General features: G+C 39.8%; 1 protein-coding gene across 4 annotated transcripts in view; it reads right to left on the bottom strand.

Annotated features, from left to right (window-relative positions):
- SEC23IP (SEC23 interacting protein) overlaps positions 1 to 22,929 on the bottom strand; it is a 39,499-nt gene extending 16,570 nt beyond the window's left edge. For 3 of the 4 annotated variants that reach the window (XM_061403654.1, XM_061403657.1, XM_061403655.1), the window contains exons 1-12: positions 22,689 to 22,929; positions 17,326 to 17,858; positions 14,956 to 15,178; positions 13,767 to 13,960; positions 10,794 to 10,883; positions 7,500 to 7,620; positions 6,810 to 6,899; positions 5,823 to 5,964; positions 4,212 to 4,420; positions 3,713 to 3,831; positions 3,163 to 3,315; positions 1,344 to 1,439 (exon numbers count right to left, since the gene is read on the bottom strand). In XM_061403654.1, coding sequence (XP_061259638.1) covers positions 1,344 to 1,439; positions 3,163 to 3,315; positions 3,713 to 3,831; positions 4,212 to 4,420; positions 5,823 to 5,964; positions 6,810 to 6,899; positions 7,500 to 7,620; positions 10,794 to 10,883; positions 13,767 to 13,960; positions 14,956 to 15,178; positions 17,326 to 17,858; positions 22,689 to 22,851 — 2,133 coding nt within the window. In that variant the 5' untranslated portion in view covers positions 22,852 to 22,929. Of the gene's footprint in view, positions 1 to 1,343; positions 1,440 to 3,162; positions 3,316 to 3,712; positions 3,832 to 4,211; positions 4,421 to 5,822; positions 5,965 to 6,809; positions 6,900 to 7,499; positions 7,621 to 10,793; positions 10,884 to 13,766; positions 13,961 to 14,955; positions 15,179 to 17,325; positions 17,859 to 18,492; positions 18,847 to 22,688 lie in introns of those variants that run through there. The other variant, XM_061403658.1, reaches the window with a different exon arrangement.
- Positions 22,930 to 24,007: the final 1,078 nt, after the last annotated feature.

Raw genomic sequence — 24,007 nt, 5'->3', positions numbered from 1 at the left:
TGGCTCTGACAGCAGAGACAGCGCTGTCAGGGGACCAATACTTTCTCTGTGGTCAAATCTCCCCTCTAGCTAGACCACAGACTGCACAGTTCATCTCCAGGTCCCAAGGATCCAGCACGTGCCTGATCCAAAAGATACACTCGGAAAATGCTGAACAACTCAACTGCTTAGCTAATCACAACAACTCTGTCCTATGACTTTATAACCGTATTACACATAAAGGGGCATGTTAAGTCCTTCCAAAGTAAAGAACCACAGAAGTTTAAATGATGGAAGGGTCGATGAAGATGATGTTAATATACAATAAAAACAAAATACCTACTCTAAATGCTACCAACTTTTTCTAAGTTTACAGAAAATCTCTGTATAGTTAACTTAATGAAAATTAAATAAAACAAGTGATTTATTCCCAATTGTTTTACTTCTTCTTAAATGCTTTTTAGTTGTTGCTGTTATTGCTGTGTTTTGGATTGCTGACAATTTTTGCTTTTTGGTTATTATTTAATGAGATGTATGTGTGTGTTCTTTTTATCCTTTAGAGGGTGAGAAGGATTATAAAGACAGAAAATGAGCTAATATTTATTGGGTGATTAGCTATACATGCATGGCTTCATCCACTCTGCAATCCTGTAAGGAAGGCATTATCAATCCCACTGTAGAAATGAAGGAAACCAAGGACCAGAAAAGTTAAGCAAATTGCTCATGAATATATAGTTAATGAGTAGTTGAACTGGAAATTAGGGTCACCAGCTCATCTATTTGTCTAGGACTTATCCAGTGTCGCACTGGGAATATGCAAATACCAATTTAAAAACTTAAAGTCCTTTTAACCTGAACTTTGATCAGCCCCAGGAAAACCATGAATTGGAATTTAATTAGAATTTAAACCCAGTTCTGGCTGACTCCCACGTCTGGGCTTCCATCAACTTCATTACTGTTCCCTTGAGCAGGGAGCACAGTAACTGGCCTAACCATAATGGTATGAACAAAAAATTTCCAAAATATAAACAAGCTAGTCAGAGATATGGAGAAGGCAATGGCAACCCACTCCAGTACTCTTGCCTGGAAAATCCCATGGACGAAGAAGCCTGGTGGGCTGCAGTCCATGGGGTCGCTAAGAGTCGGACACAACTGAGCGACTTCACTCTCACTTTTCACTTTCCTGCATTGGAGAAGGAAATGGCAACCCACTCCAGTGTTCTTGCCTGGAGAATCCCAGGGACGGGGAAGCCTCATGGGCTGACGTCTCTGGGGTCACACAGAGTCGGACACGACTGAGGTGACTTAGCAGCAGCAGTCAGAGATAAGCTGTGTTTTCTTTTAGGAGCAGAAATGAACCTTACCAGTTTGACAGCTTTATGTTTTACAAAGTTAGCTATTTTCTTTCTGGGTCCAAGTGGTATCCCCATTTCCTTCAGATCATCCACTGTACACATAAGCTTTAAAAGAAAACAGACAAGCACATTAGTCAATCTAATGATACATGAACTGAAATTGAAAAAAGGAAATTATGAAAAGAAACTATATCATCTAAGGTAATTGAATATCCTAGTCAATTTAATTTTTTTACCCCCACCCTCAGTAATTTTTAATTACGAACTAATTTAGGTGGTAAACTCTTCAGCCTCCACATCTAAATCATTCTCTTAATTTTTAACAGAAAATACACGCACGGTTGTATGGTATCAGAAGTTATGTCAAGTGTAAAATGAAGTCGGCTCCCTCCACCCACCCAAACCACCCAGTCCTCTGAGCAGATACTGCAGGCAACTTCCTCTCCGTCCAGAGATCTCTTATGTATACACAGCATCCCGTGTTTTTCCATGTGTGTGACTTTTACGCATCACCAACTCAATGGACATGAATTTGAGCAACTCTGGGAGATAGTGTAGGACAGGGAAGCCTGGTGAGCTACAGTCCAAGGAATCACAAAGAGTAGGACATGACTTAGTGACTGAACAACAAACCTATACACAAACAGGTCTGAATTTTGGTCTTTTCACATAACAAACCTTAGAGATCATTCCACACCAATCCCTCTGGCACTGCCTCGTTCACTCAACAGCTGGGTTCACCACTGTGTGCATACACCATAAATGATTTCACTGGCGCCCTACTAGCGGACACAGGTGTTCCTAAGGTGCTGCTATCACAAATAGTGCTACAGTGAGTATCCTTGGAAGTACTCCCATGTGAGTATTTTTTCATAGGAAATACCCTTCGCAGTGAAATTGCTGGGGTAAGTGCATGCATTCTTTGTATTTTAAAAGACAGGACTTCCCTGGTGGCCTAGTGGCTGAAACTCCATGCTCCCAATGCAGGGTGCCCGGGTTTGATCCCTGGTCAGGGAACAAGATCCCACATACTGCAACTAAACCTGGTGCAGCCAAATAAATAAATTCTTTAAAAATAATCAAAGATATTGGTGGACTGCCCTCCACAGAGGTTGTACCAATTTATGCTCTTACTCCAGTATGTATCAGTACCTATTTCCCGTTATCCCGGCCACACAGTGTATGAACATCAAACTCTTAATATTCTTGCCAAACTGACAGGATAAAAAAAATCTCATTGCACTTTTAATTCATATTTTTCTTGAGTTTCTTGATAAGAAGTTGCTTATTTTATTTTCCATATACATCTGTTCATATCCTTTGCCTATTTTCCTATTGTGTTGATGGTTTTCATGTAGTTAATTTGTAGCAACTTTGAATAAGAAGGAAATAAATGCTTTGTCTATAAGGTGTGCTCCAAATTGTCTTCTTAACCTATCATTGGCCTTTAGATATTGTTTATGGCATCCCCTACTACACAATTTTTTTTCTTCCTCATGGCTTGTGGGTTTTGCTTTACTTAGAAAAGTCTTCCCAGATTATTATTTTTTTAAAGTTCTCCTGATTTTTTCAATTTTTTAAACATTTAAGTCTCTGCTTTCACTGTGATGTAAAGTGAAGTCGCTCAGTCGTGTCCGATTCTTTGCGACCCGTGGACTGTAGCCCACCAAGCTCCTCCATCCATGGGATTCTCCAGGCAAGAATACCGAAGTGGGTTGCCATTTCCTTCTCCAGTGATGTAAAAGGTTAGGTTAAACCTTAATAATTTTCCATCTCATACAAAGGAAAAACAGTTTCAGATAAAAATGAATCAAACTATCATCAGTACCAGAGATTCCATATCAATCTTTTCCTTTTCAAAAGTGCTAACATATTCAGAGAGACTAAGTGCTTCCAGAGTTTCTTGCAAAGTCAGGACTTCTTCATTTTCAACATCAAGGTCACAAGACTCATCCAACGTCAGCTTTGGCTCTTCGGGTATCTTTTAAAAAAAAGTTGGGAGAATATTACAAAGTTCAGAAAAACTCCCATAAAATATCTTCTGATCTATGGAAAAATCTTAATTCTGTCCCATACATAAATCCTAATTCTGGGCAGTTTGTTATTCCAAGTTTGAATATTCAGAAAATTACTAAAATTACTAAATTTGTATGCCCTCATTTTCTACAATAATTTACTTCACATTTTTCAAACAAACCATAAACATTCTATCACATTTAAATGTATAATCCATAAGGAAGACAAGTGAGAAAAACTCAAACGAGCTCTGTGGTTCCATCATACTTGTAAACCTCAAGGAGTTTTATTACATAAAATCAGTTCAGATTTTGAAAAGCTCTTTGGCTCAAACTCTAAATCTAGATGTTAGTGGGCCATACCTGCTTTTCCTGAAAATGTGGTTGCTTCACAACTCCATTAGCAACAGCAAAAGGCACAGGAGACTTTGATAAGCTCAAATCTTTTTGATTAGACAGGATGTCAAACAATATTAAAGAGCCTTTAAAAAAAAAAAGAAGAAGCATTTTGCTTTTTTGTTTCATAATGTACTAGGTGCTTCTATAACATTAATTAAATTCTCCTACTCTTTTTGTTCAAAGTCCCAAGCGGAAGTCACGTAAAGTTAGATGCTAATCAAGATGTGATAATCAATATTCTTGCTTTACCAAATAGCAGAATAAATTAAAATATAAAGCATTCCTAGGCAACAGGAAAGGTGAATAGCAAAAGGCAGAATGTAAACTCAAAGCATTCACTTCTACCCTTTATAAAATTGAAAATCTATAATTCTAGATCTCTTACGAACCATGTCACCCACAATGAAAACAGTGATGACTCAACAAAAATTGTACTTTAAATGTGGAAATTTAAAAGGTTCACCTAAGCTGTGACCAGCAACGGAGACCCCGCCTTTGAAGTCTGGGTTCCGACTCATGAAGAGTGCATACAGACGGTTTATCTCCAACCCCACTTTCTCCACAATCATCTGACAGTAGGTGGGGCTGTTGTAAAATAAAATGTCTAGCAAGGTCTCGTTGGTAAAGTGACGAAACCGACCAATACTCGGTAAAGTGATTTTCTTAATATTCCTGTTTGGAAAGAAAAAAGTATACTTAGTAACCACCTTAAATATGAGTTTATAAAAGTTTTTATTTTGAATTCTGAAAATACACTGAGAAAAAAAAACTCACAGACTAATTATGAGTGGATTTCAGTCAGTTATTGTCAATAAATCAAGATAAACCAAAAACATTATCAACTTGTGCCTATAACTATCCTGTGAATTTGTGGATTCTCTAAAGTTATCATATAAAATAAGGCCAAAACAAAGATCTTTACTTCGTTTTTAAAGAGGAAAGCCTACCATTTTCTTCCAATTTACTGGAAATCAGGATACCTGACAAAAATTGTAGGTGGCAAAAGACAACAGAGAATGTGGCAAGAAACTAAGAAAGGAGTTTAAGAGAATGAAAATCTTTCCTGATTTGAGATGGTCATATTTCAGGACACAGCACAGCATACTTCAGGAACACCCAGAGAAAGAAAACAGCCCTGTAACAGGGCCTCAGCTCAGTTCAGTCGTGTCCAGCTCTTTGCGACTCATGGACTACAGCATGCCAGGCCTCCCTGTCCATCACCAACTCCCCGAGTTTACTCAAACTCATGTCCATGGAGTCGGTGATACTGTCCAACCAGCTCATCCTCTGTACAGGGCCTTACATGATAAAATGTTCATAGGTTGGTTTTATTAACACACGTGCCCTGAAACATCATGACGTTCACTAAAATCCAAGTATGTTATCAGCTCTGTGTCCCTAGAAGAAATACTTCCTAAATCTGTGGTTCCCAACTGGAAGCAATCAAAATTGAGTGGAGGCCTTTTTAGTTGTCACAGTGCCTGGTAAGTGCTGCTGGCAGTTAGTGGCATTTAGACTAAGGATATTAAATGGCCTACAATACACACAACAGTCTTTCATGACAACTGTCCTGCCAGAAGAGTCTCCACTGAGAAACAATCATCTAAACCAGTGGTTCTCAACTAGGGGCAACTCTGCCACCAGGGCACATCTGGCAGTGACTAGAGACATTTTTGGTTGTTAAATTAGAGGTTAGGTTGTGTTACTCTTATCTGGAGGATAGAAGCCAAGGGTACCGTTCAACATGCTACAATGTACAGGACAGCCCCATGTCTGAGCCACTATACAAGGAAAAAACCACTATAGGTAAGTAGTTTTAAACCAGTTTAAGTTTCTTAGATTCTCTTAAATATTTACAATAGAAATATACACACCACATACATACACAATCAGGCATGCACACATACAAAGTAGCATATAAACCTAACAGTATTTAATAATATATAAGAGCAAATATATAATCAAAGCTTTTTAGTGTACTTGTTGAAGTCATAATAAACTACTTTATATGACAGTTTAAAATCTGAGTCTAAGTTTGACTAATCTGAAAACCAAGTTATCAAAATCCACAAACCTGTCAACACCTGTGGCATCTCCACCCAAGGAACTGTGCCAGTGAACTGGAAGGAACTCCACTCTGCTTACTTTCCGATCATCTAAAGATTTCTTGAAGTGTGTCTGCAGCAATTTTAGAGAAACCACCCTAAAATCATCCACTTAAAGAAAAAAAAATCAGGGAAGACAAATGTACTGGATTAAATTTTGCTACCTCGGTAAGCAGTCAGCAATCACCTCAATTATACCAGTATTTTTTGTAACACTAACTTTTCAAAGGAAAAAAATGACAAAATTTAGTTCAGAGAAGAAAAAAAAACAATCTTTAAGAAGTTCTTACATTATTTTACAGAAACAGATAAATGACTGAAAAATATTAGCTCAACTACCACTACTGGCAGGCAGAAATGCACTGTGGGTAGACTCAGGGATCAAATTGACCTGCTCCAGAACCTCCCAGACTGAGACACAGGAGAGGTTAACTCACACTCTGGGCCTCAGTTCCTTACCTAACAGTAAAGATGACAGTAACAGCACCTATACCTCAAAAGGTTATTATGAGGGTTAAATGATACAAAACATGTAAGATACTTGGCACATACCAAGGATTCAATAAATATGAACTATTACTACAAATAAAAAAATAAAATTCATAGCTTTTTATTTATGTAAAACAGACAAATTCATAGTTCCTTTAAACAACTTCTCACAACTAATCCACCAAAAATCAGTTCAACATGTAGGTGTTCCTAATAGCTGAAAAGTGTTCAGGCAGAGGCTGTCAGAAGGGCTAAATTATTTCCAAGATCCCTGCTCATTCTTCACAGTCTAGGATTTTATGAGTTACAAATGTCATAAGAGCAAAACAAGTACAAATTAGTATTGCCCAGTGTTCAGTTCAATCTCTCCTGACAGTACATCAGCTAACAGTACACAGCTGGAAACACTTTAAAATAAAGGCTTAAAGTTCTTCTAATAGTTTTCAAATCATTTCATGAACACTTACCACATTCAATAATGCTTCTAAAGCGCAAGTCACACACAGGTCCAATGCCATGTACCATGAACACCAAATGGTCAACCTGAGGCATTTCTCCTGCAAAAGACAGACAAGACATGCACACATCCATACATACAAACATACACAAGCTGGAGACTGGTTTAGGTTTTATTAAACGAGTAGCAATATTCAATATCCCTTTTGTCATCACAAACTTGCCAAAATTAGATGAACAGAGCTCAAAGTCCATCCTGGCATAAATCAGTGAACGAGACCAAGGAGTGGAGAAAGCAGCTCACTGGAGAAGCTATGAGCCAATGACAACCATCGGTTTTGTACCTCTAGGGGCTCCATTAACCTTGTCATTTCTCCAGAACTGCCCAGGGCACTAAGCCCCACGTGGAGAAGCAACCTGCCAATATAAAATTTACAATCTTTTCCCAAAATCCTTCTCTTTGTTAAATTTATACACACTATAATGAACATTTTCAAGCTAAATCCACTATTTTACTGATTATTTCATTTAGATTGTAGATTGATTCAGATTATTTAATCTGAATAATCATTCAGATTGTTTCATTTCATTCATTATTTAATTCAAATATGGCAGGTAATCCTAATAGCTGTTTGCTTTTCTCATCATTTTAAAGTAGAAAAGTTTAAAAATGATCTTGATCCTAAACAAATTATACACACCATCAGGAATTTCATCCAGGTTATCATCAATTCCGCGCTTTACAACCCTAGGCCTTGTCTGTCCATCTTGCGTGGTCCCCCATTCATCAGGCACTGAGGAAGGCTGGAACTGAACAATAACCTTCAAGATACAGAGAAGGGTTATGACAGAGCTCACTACCAAATCCATTTCCACTATAAATTAAATGATTTATTTCCGTACACGGTAAACTACTTTATAGTATAGCTTATAAATCAAGTACTTACACTGGTCCTCCAAAATCAGTTTTCTAGCAGTCTTGCTGGTGTTCAGTAACCATTAAGATTAAGCAAGTCAATACCATTATTTCCAATGCTTGTGTTGAAAAATAATACAACTAAATGAGAAGTAGTTTGTCTTGATTTAAAAATATAACAAACTTCCAGGTTTACATGTAAGAAATTAAAGAAAAGTCACCTGCAGTAGAGGAATCTTTGTTTTATAAACACAAACTCCTCTAAATAACAAAGTGCAAATTCAATTTCAATGTCAAAAACGGACTTACCTACCACTTTTCAGGAAGACATACACTATTCTGTTAAATCAACTGTATTAAATTTAGCCCAGTGTCATATGGAAAAATCTCAAACAACCTAATCTACCATCTAAAGGAATCAGAAAAAGAAGAAAAAATGAAGTCCAAAGTCAGCAGAAGGAAAGAACTAATTAAGATGAGAGAGGAAATAAATAAAACAGAGACTAAAATAAACAATAAGAAAGAGCAATGAAACCAAGAGCTGATTTTTTGAAAAAAGAACAAAACTGATGAACCGTTGAGCAGGTTTACCAAGAAGAGGACACAACTAAACAAAATAAGAAATGAAAAAGGAGAAATAACAACCAAAATTCAACACCCATTCCTGACAAAACTCTCATCAAAGTTGGTACAGACAGAACGTATCTCAACATAACAAAGGCCATTTATGAAAAAACCCACCACTAATATCATACTCAGTGGTTAAAAGCTGACAGTATTTCCTCCAAACTAGAAACAAGACAAAGATGCCCACTCTATTGAACATAGTATTGGAAGTCTGGCCACAGCAATCAGATTAGAAAAAGAAACAAAAGGCGTCCAAACTGAAAAGAAAGAAGTAAAACTGTCACTATTTGCACATGACATGACACTGTATACAGAAAATCCTAAAGTCTCCACCAAAAACTACTAGAACTGATATATGAATTCAGTAAAGTGGCAGAATACAAGAATTAATATACAGAACCCTGTTGCTTTTCTATACACTAATAATGAACTAAAAGAGGAAGTAAAAGAAAAAATTCCGCTTAAAATCTCTTCGAAAATAAAATACCTAGTAATAAACTTAAACCAAAAAACTTAAAAGGTCACAACAGTTCTAATCACACCAGCTAAGATATGGAGGCAATCCAAGTGTCCATCAACAGACAAGTGGATAAAGAAGATGTTGGACAGACACACAGATATAGAGAAATACACACATACAATGGAATATTAGCCATAAAAAAAGAATGAAATTCTTCCATCTACAGCAACATGGATGGACCTAGAAAACACGTGTAGTGAAATTAAGTCAGAAAAGATAAATACAAGACAAATACTTATCTGTGGACTCTAAAAAATAAAACAAATTCATGTATATAGAAAAACAGAAAGACTCATAGATTAAAAAAAAACAAAAAAAGCAAAGCAGTTTAACAACTAGGGAGAGGGAAAGGAGTAACGCAAGATAGAGGTAGGGGATTAAGAGACACAATCTACTGTATATAAAATAGATAAGCTATAAGGATATATTGCACAGCACAAGGAATTACAGACACTATCTTGTAATAACTTGCAATGGAGTATAATAATCTATACAATTACTGAGTCGCAATGCTGTACACCTGAAATTAATATATTGTATAGATCAACTATACTTCAATTAAAAAAGTAAAACGATAGTTTAACATCAGTCTCTCACTCCCCCCAAAAAAATGAATGCATGTAAGACGGTATGCAAAGTTCTGTGTGTTGCATAAAAACAAGAGTTAAAAAAAAAAATTTAAAGAGAGTAAGCATGGTTACCATTAAGAGGCAAAACTAGGGGAATGTAGAAGTAAAAGGCTTTTATTTTTCATTTAATACCCTTCAACACTTTAAATTTTGATGGGCTATGGGTGTTTTTATTTACTTATTTCAATGGATCAGTAAGGACTATAGAGGTGGTCAGACACAGATTATTTTTTTCTTTTACATTTTTCTGTAATAAACAGCCTATGTCCTGAGAAACTACATATGCACCGTGCTAGATGCTCTTGCACAAACCACCTCACTTCATCTAAAATATGACCCTAAAATAGACCCTATCTAAAAACACCTCTCACTGTTGCAGGTGAGAGACCTGGAGCTTAGATTAAGGATGGTAAATGGAAGAATTTGAACACCACACCCGGTATCTTTAAAGAAACAAGCAAGGTTCCTGGAGACAATATAAATAAAAAGAGGAAGAATGTATTTTTACTGTAAAGGTGGAAACAAACTACTCTCAAGGGTAAGGTAGGCAAACTATTGCTGCAGGTCAAACCTGGCCTCCCACTCATTTTTATAAGCAAATGAAAACACTGAAATATTGTTTTAATTGAAATATTGTTTGTTTTATTGAAAATAGCCATGCCTGTTGGTTTACATACTGCCTAAATACCAATACACTTTCAGAGACTACATGGCTGCCTGCTGCTGCTGCTAAGTCGCTTCAGTCGTGTCCGACTCTATGCAACCCAATGGACGGCAGCCCACCAGGCTCCCCCGTCCCTGGGATTCTCCAGGCAAGAACACTGGAGTGGGTAGCCATTTCCTTCTCCAGTGCATGAAAGTGAAAAGTGAAAGTGAAGTCGCTCAGTCATGTCCGACCCTCAGCGACCCCATGGACTGCAGCATTCCAGGCTCCTCCATCCATGGGATTTTCCAGGCAAGAGTACTGGAGCGGGATGCCATTGCCTTCTCCGGACTACATGGCCTACAAAGCCTTAAATATTTACTCTCAGACCCTTCACAGAAAAGTCTGCTGACCTTGGGTCAAGTACAAAAACTTGTCAAGCTTAATTTCAATGATGCATACTAAGCTTTAGCTAATGTGCTACCATAAACAGAAACTTAGTGAGAGAAATTTAAATTTCATTTATTTTTCTATCATCCATGCAATGCACTTGTTATAAATATTCCCTACTGCAGAATAAAAATGAACACTTATCAAACACATTCAGCAAAATAATTTTTTAAAACCTAAACATTTTAATATCTTAAACAATATCACTACCTTTGGATTGTGCATAACAATCGTCTCTCCACTTGGAAACTCTAATCTTCGGTGCCACTGATTTGTGGTTACAGCTTTCTTATATTCAGCCTACAATGGAAACAATACACAATCCAGTAAGATAAATCTGCGTCACATTAAGAGAAGTGTGGAAGAAAATGATTAACAATGATAGTAATAAAAATAACAATAATGGCAGATCTCATTTATTAAGTGGTTACCAAACTTAACATTTTACATGTGGTACCTCATTTGATCAACTGCTTTTAATCAGCCCTAAATAACATTATTCCCATTACACAGAGGTGAAAACCAAAGCTTAGAGTTGTCTAATTTCTTTGTTGTTGTTGTTCAGTTGCTAATCTGACTCTTTGCAGCCCTACAGACGGCAGCACAACAAAATGCCCTGTCCTTCACCATCTCCTGAATTTGCTCATGAGTCAGTGATGCTATCGAACCATCCCATCCTCTGCCTCCCCTTCTCCTTCTGCCTTCAATCTTTCCCAGCATCAGGATTGTTTCCAATGTGTCAGCCCTTCATATCACATGGCCAAAGTACTGAAGCTTCAGAATCAGTCTTTCCAATGAATATTCAGGGTTGTTTTCCTTTAGGATTGACTGGTTTGATCTCCTTGCTGTCCAAGGGACTCTCAAGAGTCTTCTCCAAAAAAAAAAAAAAAAAGAGTCTTCTCCAGCATCACAATTTGAAAGCATCAAGTCTTCAGTGCTCAGCCTTCTTTATGGTCCAACTCTCACATTCATATATGACTACTAGAAAAACCATAGCTTTGCCCAGACAGACCTTTGTCGGCAAAGTGATGTCTCTGCTTTTTAAGACACTGCCTAGATTTGTCATAGCTTTCCTTCCAAGGAGCAACAGTATTTTAATTTCACGGCTGCAGTCACCACCCACAGTGATTTTGGAGCCCAAGAAAATAAAATCTGCCACTGCTTCCACTTTTTCCTCTTCTATTTGCTGTGAAGTGATAGGACCAGATGCCATGATCTTAGTTTGTTGAATGCTGAGTTTTAAGCCAGGTTTTTCACTCTCCTCTTTCACCCTCTTCAAGAGACTCTCTATTTCTTCTTCACTTTCTGCTGCCATTAAAGTGGTATCATCTGTATATCTGAGGTTGTTGATGTTTCTCCCAGCAATCTTGATTCCAGTCTGTGCTTCATCTAGCCCAGCATTGTGCATAATGTACTCTGTTTATAAGTTCAATAAGCAGGGTGACAATACACAGCCCTGTTGTACTCCTTTCTCAATTCTGAACCAGTCCACTGTTCTATATCTGGTTCTAACTATCGCTTCTTAACCCAAATACAGGTTTCTTAGGAGACAGGTAGGGTGGTCTGATATTCTCATTTCTTTAAGATTTTCCAGTTTGCTGTGATCCACACAGTCAAATGCTTTAGCTGAGTCAACAAAGCAGAAGCAGATGTTTTACTAGAATTCCCTTGCTTTCTCCATGATCCAACAAATGTTGGCAATTTGATCTCTGGTTCCTCTGCCTTTTCTAAATCCAGCCTGTACATCTGGAAGTTCTCGGTTCACGTACTACTGAAGCCTGGCTTGAAGGATTTTAAGCACAACCTCACTAGCATGTGAAATGAGAGCAACTGTATGGCAGTTTGAGCATTCTTTGGCATTGTCCTTCTTTGGGATTGGAGTGACATTTTCCAGTCTTGTGGCCACTGATCAGTTTTCCAAATTTGCTAACATATTTGATACAGCACTTAAACAGCATTACCTTTTTGGATTTGAAATAACTCAGCTGAAATTCCATCACCTCCACTAGCCTTGTTCATAGTAATGCTTCCTAAGGCCCACGTGACTTCACACTCCAGGATGTCCGGCTCTAGGTAAGTGACCACACCATCATGGTTATCCAGGTCATCAGACCTTTTTTGTACAGTTCTTCTGTGTATTCTTGCCACCTCTTCTTAAAAGACCCCCTTCACAGATCACAGCCCTGTCCTGGCAAAGGGGCTTGCATAATTCAGTGAGGCATGCCATGCAGGGTCACCCAAGACAGATAAGTCAGAGTGAAGAGTTCTGACAAAACATGGCCCACCGGAGGAGGGAATAGCAACCCATTCCAGTACTCTTGCCAGGAGATCCCCATGAACAGTATGAAAAGACAAAAAGGGACAACAGACAGGTTTACTAACTTGTTTGTGGTGGTGGTTTCACAGGTGTATGGATATGCCCAAACTTTTTGAAACATATATGTATCATAAATATATATAGTTCCTTGCCTGTCAATTATACTTCTAATGCTACCTGAAGCCCACTTGACTTCACACTACAGGATGTCTGGCTCTAGGTGAGTAAACACACCATAGTGGTTATCCAGGTCATTAAGATCTTTCTTGTACAGTTCTTCTCTATGTTCCTGCCACCTCTTCATAATCTCTTCTGCTTCTGTTAGGGCTTTTTCATTTCTGTCCTTTATCATGCCCATGTATGCAGATAAATTAACATTTCAAATATTTAAATACTCAATTATTAAGAAAATTTTAACAACAATAAATTAACACTATTATGTAAAGCAACATTAACCACCAGTTTTACAATGGTTAAAAAGTCTGACAACATCTATTCCTATTCTTATGTTTATTTTCATAAACCCTTTTACTGAATATTAATTTGAAAAACATCCATATGCTTGGCATGTATTAGTACAGCAGATCCCAGCAGCCTAAGTTCTTTTGAAGGTTTGATACAATATCTTATTATATTAAATCTGTAATGTTCCCCTGAACAACATTCTATCTTCAGACACCAAGACCACAATTAGCACTTCAAAAAAGATGACATTACTTAAAAAGTAGTCTTCTTTGTGAATAGGATCAAGATGAGGTGTCCTGTAAATAAAGTCCGCTCCACTGTGAGAGGTGTTACATGAGGCTCCAATGTATACAGAGTCTATGTGTTTTAAAGAAAGGCATAAAAGAATAAAGCCCACGTACCTCTAGCTTTTCACTGAACTCCTCTGTATAGGGAATAAATCTGCTGTCTGTGTCACCTTTGTAGAACCAAGTACAGCGTCTCACTTCGGCTGGCTCCTCTTCCCAGTACACGGCTTTCCGCATCCGGTCATAGAGGTAGACGTCGTAGCGCCCTCCATCAGTGCCAAGGACCACACTCTCAGGGTCTGGCTGGACTGGAAAACAAAGTCCACATTTTAACTGAACAGTTACAAGGTAGACTTAAAAGTAATAAATAATGAATATGGTGACTCGTCTAACATTAAAGACAAAGAACAAAGCTCATTTCTATTCAAAAACAGAATTTTAAGATTAATCTGTGCTGCTCAAAATGATGACTCTTTTAAGTGGAGAAGAAATAACCAGAGTAAAATATAAAAGCATCATGAAATAATTCCAATAACTGGTAGGCTTTTTCTCTATGTATCAAAGCAGAAAATGCTCCATGAACATACTTCTAAAGAATAGGTTATTTTTAAGTCCTAAGATGAAATACCTTCAGGATAAACAAAAAAACCTATTTCTATAGTGAAACTTCTCAGAGTCTTAACTTACTCCTGTACATCGCCTCAAGAGATGGATGTTCTTGCTCCAGGAAAAAAAAAAAGAGAGAGAGAGATGGATGTAGTTATAGCATTTTTAAAACTTTTATCTGAAGGAACAAGAGTTCCATAGAAAATGCTTTATAAATGCCCTATGAAGTGAAAGTGAAAGTCACTCAGTCATGTCCAGCTCTTTGTGACCCCATGGGCTATACAGTCCATGGAATTCTCCAGGCCAAAAATACTGGAGTAGGTAGCCTTTCCCTTCTCCAGGAGATCTTCCCAACCCAGGGATTGAACCCAGGTCTCCTGCATTGCCCTCTAGCTACAAACAAATAAAGGAAATAAGAAAACTGACACCTGGATTATACGAACTACTTTAGTTCTTGGATTTAAAATACCTTTAAACAAAAAAATTACTAAAACATGTCTTCAAATACCTTACTCACATAACCCAGAACTTAATAATACAAGTGTATTATTAAAAGTATCATCACCTTAAGGTACAGAGGCTGGTGAGGTCTACAGGATTAAAGAAAATGACATTCATAAAAAGGAGGCCATGGATACTTACTCTTCATTCCACTCTTCCTCAAATCAGATACAAATGATGCAGGACCCACACTTACCTGAATTATAGATTTCTTCAAGATTCAAAGAGTCAAAAACACTGAAAGGCATCCATAGTTGTTTGTATTCTATCTCCTTGCAGTAAAACCAGTGGGGCTGGACAGGTTCATACTGGTTTTGAAGTAGAAAAGGAGGTGGCGCTTGCAAAGGGGGTCCTGCAGGTCTGGCAGGTGCCTGCTGCTGGATTGGAGGGGGCAACCCTGCCTGCGCTGGAGGAGGGATCTGGGGGTATAAAAGACAGGACCACCAGTCAGTCCAAAGGAACAATTCTGTGTATGATGCAGACCCAAACTGACATTAGTAATAATTATTCTTAATATTTCTCTAGACAGCTATTTAATAACTAAGCTCCAGAGCAATTAAATTTTTTTAAAAATATAACAAAACCCCATGCCAGCTGGAAAGTGAACAGGGCTTTCTCACACTGATGGCAAAGTAAACTAATACCTTTATAGAATCAATCCAGCAGTACACCTCCTGTCATTTATTCCATCTTTAACACACGCATAATGCTCGAGAATTCTGTGGCAGTCCAGTGGTTAGAACTTGCTGCTTTCACTGCTAAGGGTCTGGGGTCATCCCTGGTTCGGGAACCAAGATCCCACAAGCCATGAGGCATGGCCAAAAATAAAATAAAATATAATGCATATTCCTTGACCTACCTATTCCATTTCTAAGAATTCATCCTAAAGACATAACTGTAAAAATTCACCCACAAGGACGAATACCAAAAGATTATTTATAACAATCACTGGATACAATCCAAAGACCTACCAGAAACCTGATTAAATAAATCATCTTTTACTCATATACTAGAATTCTCTAGAAAGATTAAAAATGTTTTAGAAAAAAATCTTAACATCTAAACTATCTTGACATAGTTTATGTAAGTAAACATACATAATGCTTGTCGAGGAAAAATTATATTTATCAAGAAAAAAGATAAGAAAGACATAAAAACTAAAAACAAGGTTTTCTCGTGGCAATTTTTACTCATTTGGCTATTAGTCATTTCTCAAGTTCTGTGCAGTAAAAATACTTTTAAAAACAGAATACAATTTTTTATTAAAAAATGATTTCAAAATATTCCATTTACTGAGGTTGATTACTGTGGTCAAGCAAAAGAATATTCTTATTCTTAGGAAATATTAATACACACTAAAGTATCTAGGAGTAAAGAATCATAATGTATGTAAGTGAAAGTCGCTCAGCTGTATACAACTCTTTGCGACCCGATGGACTACACAGTCCATGGAATTCTCCACGCCAGAATACTGGAGTGGGTGGCCTCTCCCTTCTCCAGGGGATCTTCCCAACCCAGGGATCAAACCCAGGTCTCCTGCATTGCAGGTGGATTCTTCCCCAGCTGAGCCACCAGGGAAGCCCTATAATGTATGTAATTGATCTTCAAATGTTTCCCCCCAAAACTGCACATACACAGCGTGAGAAAGGAACGAGGGAGGAGAGGATGCCCCCACACGTGTCAGTGTGCATGTTCACGAAGGAGAGAACAAATGTTCATGACAGGGAACCTGGGTTAGAGCACTGGGGTGTTCTTTGTCCTATTTTTTATTTTTGCAACGGTTTACTTAAAATTATTTAAACATTTTTAATCAGAACTCTTCAAAGTTTCATCAGCAAACAAGTATACTAACTTACATTACATGCTACCAATCTGCTGAAATCCACCGTTACCAAGAATTTGTATACTGGTATGATTTAGATTAGTTGGTAAAATGGAGCCCATTCTCTATTGCCACTGACTACAGTACCATTATCCCTGCCACACTGGGTTCTTGACTCTTTTTTTCAATCATTTCCCTTTTTCTGATTCAGTTCACTTCCCTTTGGAAGTCAGCTGAAAAATTAGGGGCGGGGATGGGAGGGAAGCATAAAGGAATTTCATAAAATTTACCCAAGGCAAAAGTTATTCCATCATCTGTCTGAGATAGTCTGTCTAGATTCAAACTTTATAAATGTAAATAAATTATTGGAGTAATCAATTTTAGTCCCAGTAATTAAGCGTTTTGATCAGGCAGTATAATTAAAAAAAGAGAAGCTGATAATAGTTCCTTCGACTCTCACATATCTGCAGATGACATTTGTTATTGCTATCTTATATTAAATCTGGTAATACTGGCATACGGTTAATGCATTGAAATAAATTACTACTTCCATAAATACAAAATATAACCTAAAACATGAACCATTCAATGACCTACTTTTAAAAGATTGTTTACTTCAAAACATATAGCTTACGGAAAAAAAAAAAAACCATCTGAAAATAATTTGTCATCAAAGCACAGGTAAAAATGAGAGGGATTAGAATTACAGTGAATGATATAAAGATATAAAGCATGTCTTCATACCGGCGGCAAAGATCCTGGAGGCACCTGGTACATCTGAACGGGGGGTGTGGAGGGCGGAGGATGGGAAGGATGAGCTGGTGTCTGGCACTGCTGCAGCTGCGGTGGTGCAATGTAAGGATTAGCCCTGCTGCTTACAGCCGTGTGGCGATACGGATTGTATCCTTGTTGGGGCGTTCCTTGTGGTGGGCTCCCAAAATTCGAAGGAGGGAGATTACTAGGCTGAGAAGGCGGGTAAGGATTTATTCCGATTTGTGAAGCAGGTGGAGCACCATATTGCGCCTTCGAAATGGATGATGAAAATGCATTCGACACATCTTGGGATCCAGTTGTAAAAGGCAGAGACGTTGGGGGCTTGGAGTAGGCTGATTGTCCAGCTGATGCTGCTGCAGTTGTTAACAGGGACTGTCCAATATTCCCAAAAGGATCACTACTGCTTGATACCTGAGAGAAGTAACTAAATGTCTGTGGGGTAGATGTGTGAGCAGAAGTCTGCCCAAGGAAGCTGTCCTCCTCACCCACATCGGTGGAATCCTCTGCAAGGGAACAGGAGGGCACATGGCTTAAAGGGATGCTGTCACTCTGGACAAGATTCTATATGGCAGGTCTAGCAATTACACCTCTTATTTTGTTGTTCAAACTTACATTTCTGCCTTAAAGACAATAATGAAAAACATGTTTTTCTTTTTTCTTTGAAATGAAAAACTAGAAAATACCAGTAAGAAACAACAAAAGGAGGGAAACCTTGCACTCATTGGTAAGCTCACCTCCCAGAGACAATCACTCTTAATGCTGTTAATATGTTGATACATACCTTTCCATACTTTTAAAATAAATATAGTTACATACTATTTATTTGGTAAATATGTATAAATTATGTAGACATATTTGTATATAACCCTGGTTTCCTGCATTCCTGCAGATTCTTTACCATCTGAGCCACCAGGGAAGCCCACATTTGTATACAAGAGAATTTTTCAAAAAATGCAAACAAAATTTGTACCTACTACTTTTAGATGTTATTTTGAACGATTTTTTTTCCTAGTAAGAAACAATTCAAACATTATTCCACTACCCAAATACACAGAACTTTATTTATACAGTAACAACAAGAAGCTAAAGTACAGATATTAACTCTGTTGACAAGAAAAGGTGTGTCAGGGCTCTTACCTACAAAGCACTCATTATACAAGTGAACATGAGGCGCTGGCATTCGAGAGGCAAAGTAGGTCAACCATTCACTACCATCCCTAAAACCACACAGTATCACAACCAGGTAATCATCATTAGAGAATGACAATCAGTATAAAAAAAAAGTCATTTCTAACAAAGGGAAGGTCTCCTCACTTCCCTTTGCCAAACATGATCTTCACTGTTGGTATTTTGGCACCAAACTATATTATTTTATTCTCTCTTTCGCTACCAAGTTGTAAAATAATATTTTCCTTCTGCTGCTGCTGCTACGTCGCTTCAGTTGTGTCCGACTCTGTGTGACCCCACAGACGGCAGCCCACTAGGCTCCTCTGTCCCTGGGATTCTCCAGCCAAGAATACTGAAGTGGGTTGCCATTTCCTTCTCCAATGCATGAAAGTGAAAAGTGAAAGTGAAGTTGCTCAGTCGTGTCCAACTCCTAGCGACCCCATGGACTGCAGCCTACCAGGCTCCTCCATCCATGGGATTTTCCAGGCAAGAGTACTGGAGTGGGGTGCCATTGCCTTCTCTGATTTTCCTTCTACAAGGCCTAAAAAGTCGTCTAGTTTTCCTTAGAAACTTATGAGTCCTTAGCTTGGAACATCACCTTTCTCTTCCTAATCTTTTCTTTCTCCCATCTCAACCCCTTTTCTTCAAATCTCTCTAATCTCCCACCACTGGAGGCACAGAGCAGATCAGAATGGTGGACCGCTTCCCAACACACAGGCAGGCTGTGGTCCCTGTCCCTGAAACCTGCCAAAGTGTGACCTTTCAAGCTCAGAGCTCCTTCTTGACCTCTGCTGCTGAACGTGGCCTTCAGCTGTTAGGCTGCTCCCAGTTATATTTCACACATCAATTTAACTGAGATACTCCACTATTCAAAATACCCCTCTGAACTGTTTCTTTGTAATTAAAATATCATTTCCTGAGCAAGGCTCCCTTTCTTCTTTTATCATTCTACTTCTCTGATAACATTTCCGGTTCCTATCCTCTCTCTCCATTCCCTATCCTCTCTCTCCATTCCCATGAACCTCACCTGGACTCAGACTTCAGTTCATCTCTCAACATCTGAAAGCAGGGGGAAAACCTCTGTGTCCTTCATCCTATAAAGCAACTTGGGATCAATCTGATACAACAAACTTTTCTCTGATTACCATCCTTTACAAACAAAATACTGATCTCAACAAGCTCACAGGGGCACTTTCTAATTACATGTGGACACCTTTGGCATCAAGACCATATCTTTAATAAGCGCCTGTATACTTGTGACACTCCCAACTCTGTCCCAAACTGAGACTGATCGTATGTGCCCCAGAACCTATTTCCCAACTGCCTCCTCAGTACTTTTGGCAGGTTCAGACACATACATCTCAAGCTTAGTAAACCTCAACCATCATCTTAACGGTCCCCCTTCATGTGCTCCTTTTACAATCTCACTACCTCAATGGATGTCTACCAACATCCATCCAGACATGAAAACCAGAAACCTCCTGAGACTCCTCCCTCTTTTCCATTTAATCATTTAGATCTTCAATTAAAGAAGTAAGTACACAGTATCTATTATATGCCAGGTGGAGCTGTACCTTGGAGCTGAAACTGAACAGATAAAGAGCCTGTACACTGGACAGTCTGGCCCTCAGTGAGTCACTGCTGCTGCTGCTGCTAAGTTGCTTCAGTCGTGTCCGACTCTGTTCGACCCCATAGACAGCAGCCCACCAGGCTCCCCCGCCCCTGGGATTCTCTAGGCAAGAATACTGGAGTGGGTTGCCATTTCCTTCTCCAATGCATGAAAGGTCCCAATAATTTGACGGTGTAAAAATCTCTTACTTCTGTTTCCTGCTCTTCACCTACACCTGGCTGACCAGGGCTAGAGTGCCACTCGCTCCTGCCTGACTCACAGTGGCGTCCAGACTGGACACTTCTGCTACAGTCAGCTTTACTCTGGTGCAATCTCAGAAAGACTAAACATATCTCTAATGTCACTGCCCTGTTTAGAACCCTTTAAGGGCACCCGCACACCACACAGGATGTACTATGAACTCCTTAATGTGCTGTATGAGGCCCTTCATGACCTGGTTCCCCCACTAACCACTTGAGCCACTCCCCTGCATTCACTCTAGTCACATGGACCTGGGGGAGTGGCGGGGTGGGAGGCAGGAGGACTGGCCAAGAAGGAAAGAGGGGGCGAGAGAATGTGAGCACGTACCTCAAAATCCCACCAAATCTGCAGGTTTCTCTCACACCTCCAGACTTTTACAAATGCCTGTCTCCCCAGACTTCCTAATTCCTATGTATCCTTCAACACTCAGCTTAAGAATCACCCCCTCTGTAAAGTTCTAAAGATCTAAGGGATGTCTGCTCCCTGGTCAGCCAGCCTGACAGCCACGGCTCTCACAGCAGCCCATCAATCCCTCTTTTTAGCCATCACAAACCTGGACCACAACCACTTACACAGCTGGGCACAGTGTGTAAAAGTGTGCAGTCACCAGGGACAATGCTATCTGCTCCTCTCTGTCTCTCTGACACCGGGAACAGGGCCTGGCAAACAAGCTGCTCAGTCCAGGTTTGCTGAGTGAATGAAACTGCTTCCTGTATGCCTCTTTCACTAATTCATCACTGCTTCCAATGCCATCGGTTCTCCTTTTGTCTCTGGAAATTCACTGAATGGACTTCTAATAATCAAATCTTTGTTAAAGGTAGAAAAATACTTGTGAAAGAATTTTAGTTCTAAAACTAATTTTCTTATTAAAAAATAAACCATCTCCAAGAAACAATAGCTTTCAAGACAGGTAAGTTACCCTATACTTGACAATGAAGATGTTAACCATTTATTGACAGTGACAGACACAAACAAAATATTATACAGGAACATAGGCATGAACCAAACATTTGTGAAGCAGAGGATGGTAAGAGAACCCCACGTACAGCCGTATTTATTTGGTTACATCCTGCAATCTCCAAAAGCATTCTGCTCCAGCCACGCTGGTCCTCCACCAAAAATGGCAATGTGGAACCTTTCAGCCACACTATCAAAACAAGACAAACATACTCCTAACTCCCACCCTTTCATTCATTCACGTTTCTATAGAAATAAAAATGTGCCTACAGCACATCAAGATGTGTTCTAGGTATAAGCTCCTGCTCTCTCATGGAGCTTACATGCTAGTGCAACAAGATAAACAAAAGATGTGGACACGTCAGGAGGTAAGCACCAAGAAGAAACATGACACCAGAGAAGAAGAACCATCGTGTACTGCTCCGCTTCGCCTTTTTTCACCTCTCCATGAAACTTTCCTTGGTCCTCCAAATAAGAACAAATTATTCAAGAGAAAAATATTCACCATTTCCTGAGGAGCTATGTGCTGGGCACTAAACAAGATCCTAGAAATAAAAAGGTAAATAAGTCATAGCTGCAAACTTCACACAGCTCACAGTCCAAACAGGCAGACACGCTTACTTTACAAACGTTTATGCAACATAATGTGCCAGACGCTATACTCAGTGCTTCACAAAAATCAATTCAATTCTCATGACAGCCCTGGGAGGCTGTGCATGTATGGAAAACGATGCACAGAGGGGTGAAGTAACATGCCTGAGATCACACAGCAAGTTACTGCCAGGGCTAGGGTTGGAATACAGTCGGTGCTCCTAACACCAGCTCTGGGTTATGCCGCATAATCATGAAAACGCAAGCTCCGCACACACTAATAAAGATACGTACAAAGTGCTAAGATGAACATAGGAGTGGGTACCTAAGAGAACAAGCAAGAGCTTCTAACAGAAAATGAGGCACGGCCTTGAAAGATGACTGTGTTCTATACCTCTGCTTTGCAAGTATTACGAGCCTACCCTAAGAGATAGTCTACTGTATCCGAGGAGAGGCGGTAATAATTTATTTTACCTTCCCTGCAAGCACCTGGCTCACCAGGAGATGTTTAACAAAAACGTGAGGAATGCCAGTGCAGGAGTGGCCAGCACTTGAACAGTCCCTTTGACGAAGAGCTTGGCCCCCGCCCCCAAGACCCCAAAGTCCCGAAGCTACTCAAATCTGGCCACTAACTGCCCTGACAAGGTAGCAGAGGGTCTGATCCAGGCAAAGGAAAACCTTTTGTCCGACCCTTCACCTCACGCCCCCCGCCCACACTTGCCCACCCGGATCTCCATCTCCTTACTACCTCCGGGCAAGAGCAGGGAGGCCGAGGCAGCGGCGGCTTGGGTGACTGGGATAAAGGGCACGTTGAAGCTGAACTCCGTGGCCGAGGAGGAGAAAAGTAAGTTAGTGCCCGACGAGGAGGCCGAGACGGCGCCACCGCCACCGTTAGGTTTCCTCTCGGCCATGGCTGCGGCCCACCGTCCGTTACACGTCTACGGGCGGCCGGTGCGGAAACACCGGCCGGAAACTGAGCGCAGTCGGGGCCAACACACTTCCGCACTTGCGCACAAGGGCCGGAACTCCGGGCGGCCGCTCAGCTTCCCTTTGCCTTCTCCAACGGGGCCGCCAGAAAGTAACATGGCGGCGGCGACCTCGCGCCCGGGTCCTAGCAAGTGACAACGTCGGCCACTGCCCGGGCGGGGCCGGACAGACTGGGGCTGGAGCGTGGGAGATGGGGTGCTGCTGTTTGTAAATAAAAGTACGAATCGACACTGCAAGTCTCGGGTTGCGGGCGGCGCTCTGTGCTTCCATAAAGTACCCACAGGAGCGTTTAACTAGGTAAGATTTTGAGGAAGTGCGAAAGCCTGCACGTGTAGGTAAACATATTGCTAGCAGCAGACCAAGGGAGGACTAGAGGTGTGTGGGCCATTTGTGGCCAAGGTATAGACCAGCTCACCCGCTCTGACTAGATATCCGCATCTTACCCATCCACACTTTCTGCACTGAACTGAATTCTTGTCATTGGTCCAGAAACTGAAATGGTAAAACTTACAGAAAATACACCAGAGGATTTCTCATTTGTTAGCTAATAATGTCTCCTGAATGCATGATCTGCGGAGAAACCCCTGTAGTTTTCACCTGCTGCTACTGTCTGTTGGAGAATAAATTTTGGATGGTTTTTGTTTTCACCAGAAGGGGAAAAAAAAGAAATGGTAAAACTTTTGAAGATTTTAAACCAAAAAGCGAAAAGAGAGAATCGATGTTTGGGTGTGTGACTTTTTAACAGCTTTCTATAGTGGTGGTGCTGGTTTAGTGGCTAAGTCGTGTCCACCTCTACCCATCCACAATAATCTGACTAGTTTATTGTGGATAATTTGGGTATGATTATCTTTCATATAGTTAGATTATGAAAGAAAAAAATAACTTATTGGAGGATAGGAGAAGGCTATAGGAGAAACCCCAAAGAAAGCTTTGAAATAACGAAACTATCATGTCCCTCAGCTGTTCAGTCGCTCAGTCATGTCCAACTCTTTGCGACCCCATGGACTGCAGCACGCCAGGCTTCCCTGTCCATTACCAACTCCCAGAGCTTGCTCAAACTCATGTCCATTGAGTCCGTGA

The sequence above is a fragment of the Bos javanicus genome, chromosome 26 (assembly GCF_032452875.1).
Source record: "Bos javanicus breed banteng chromosome 26, ARS-OSU_banteng_1.0, whole genome shotgun sequence".
Classification (NCBI taxonomy): domain Eukaryota; kingdom Metazoa; phylum Chordata; class Mammalia; order Artiodactyla; family Bovidae; genus Bos; species Bos javanicus.
This window is presented reverse-complemented; position numbering and strand designations above follow the sequence as displayed.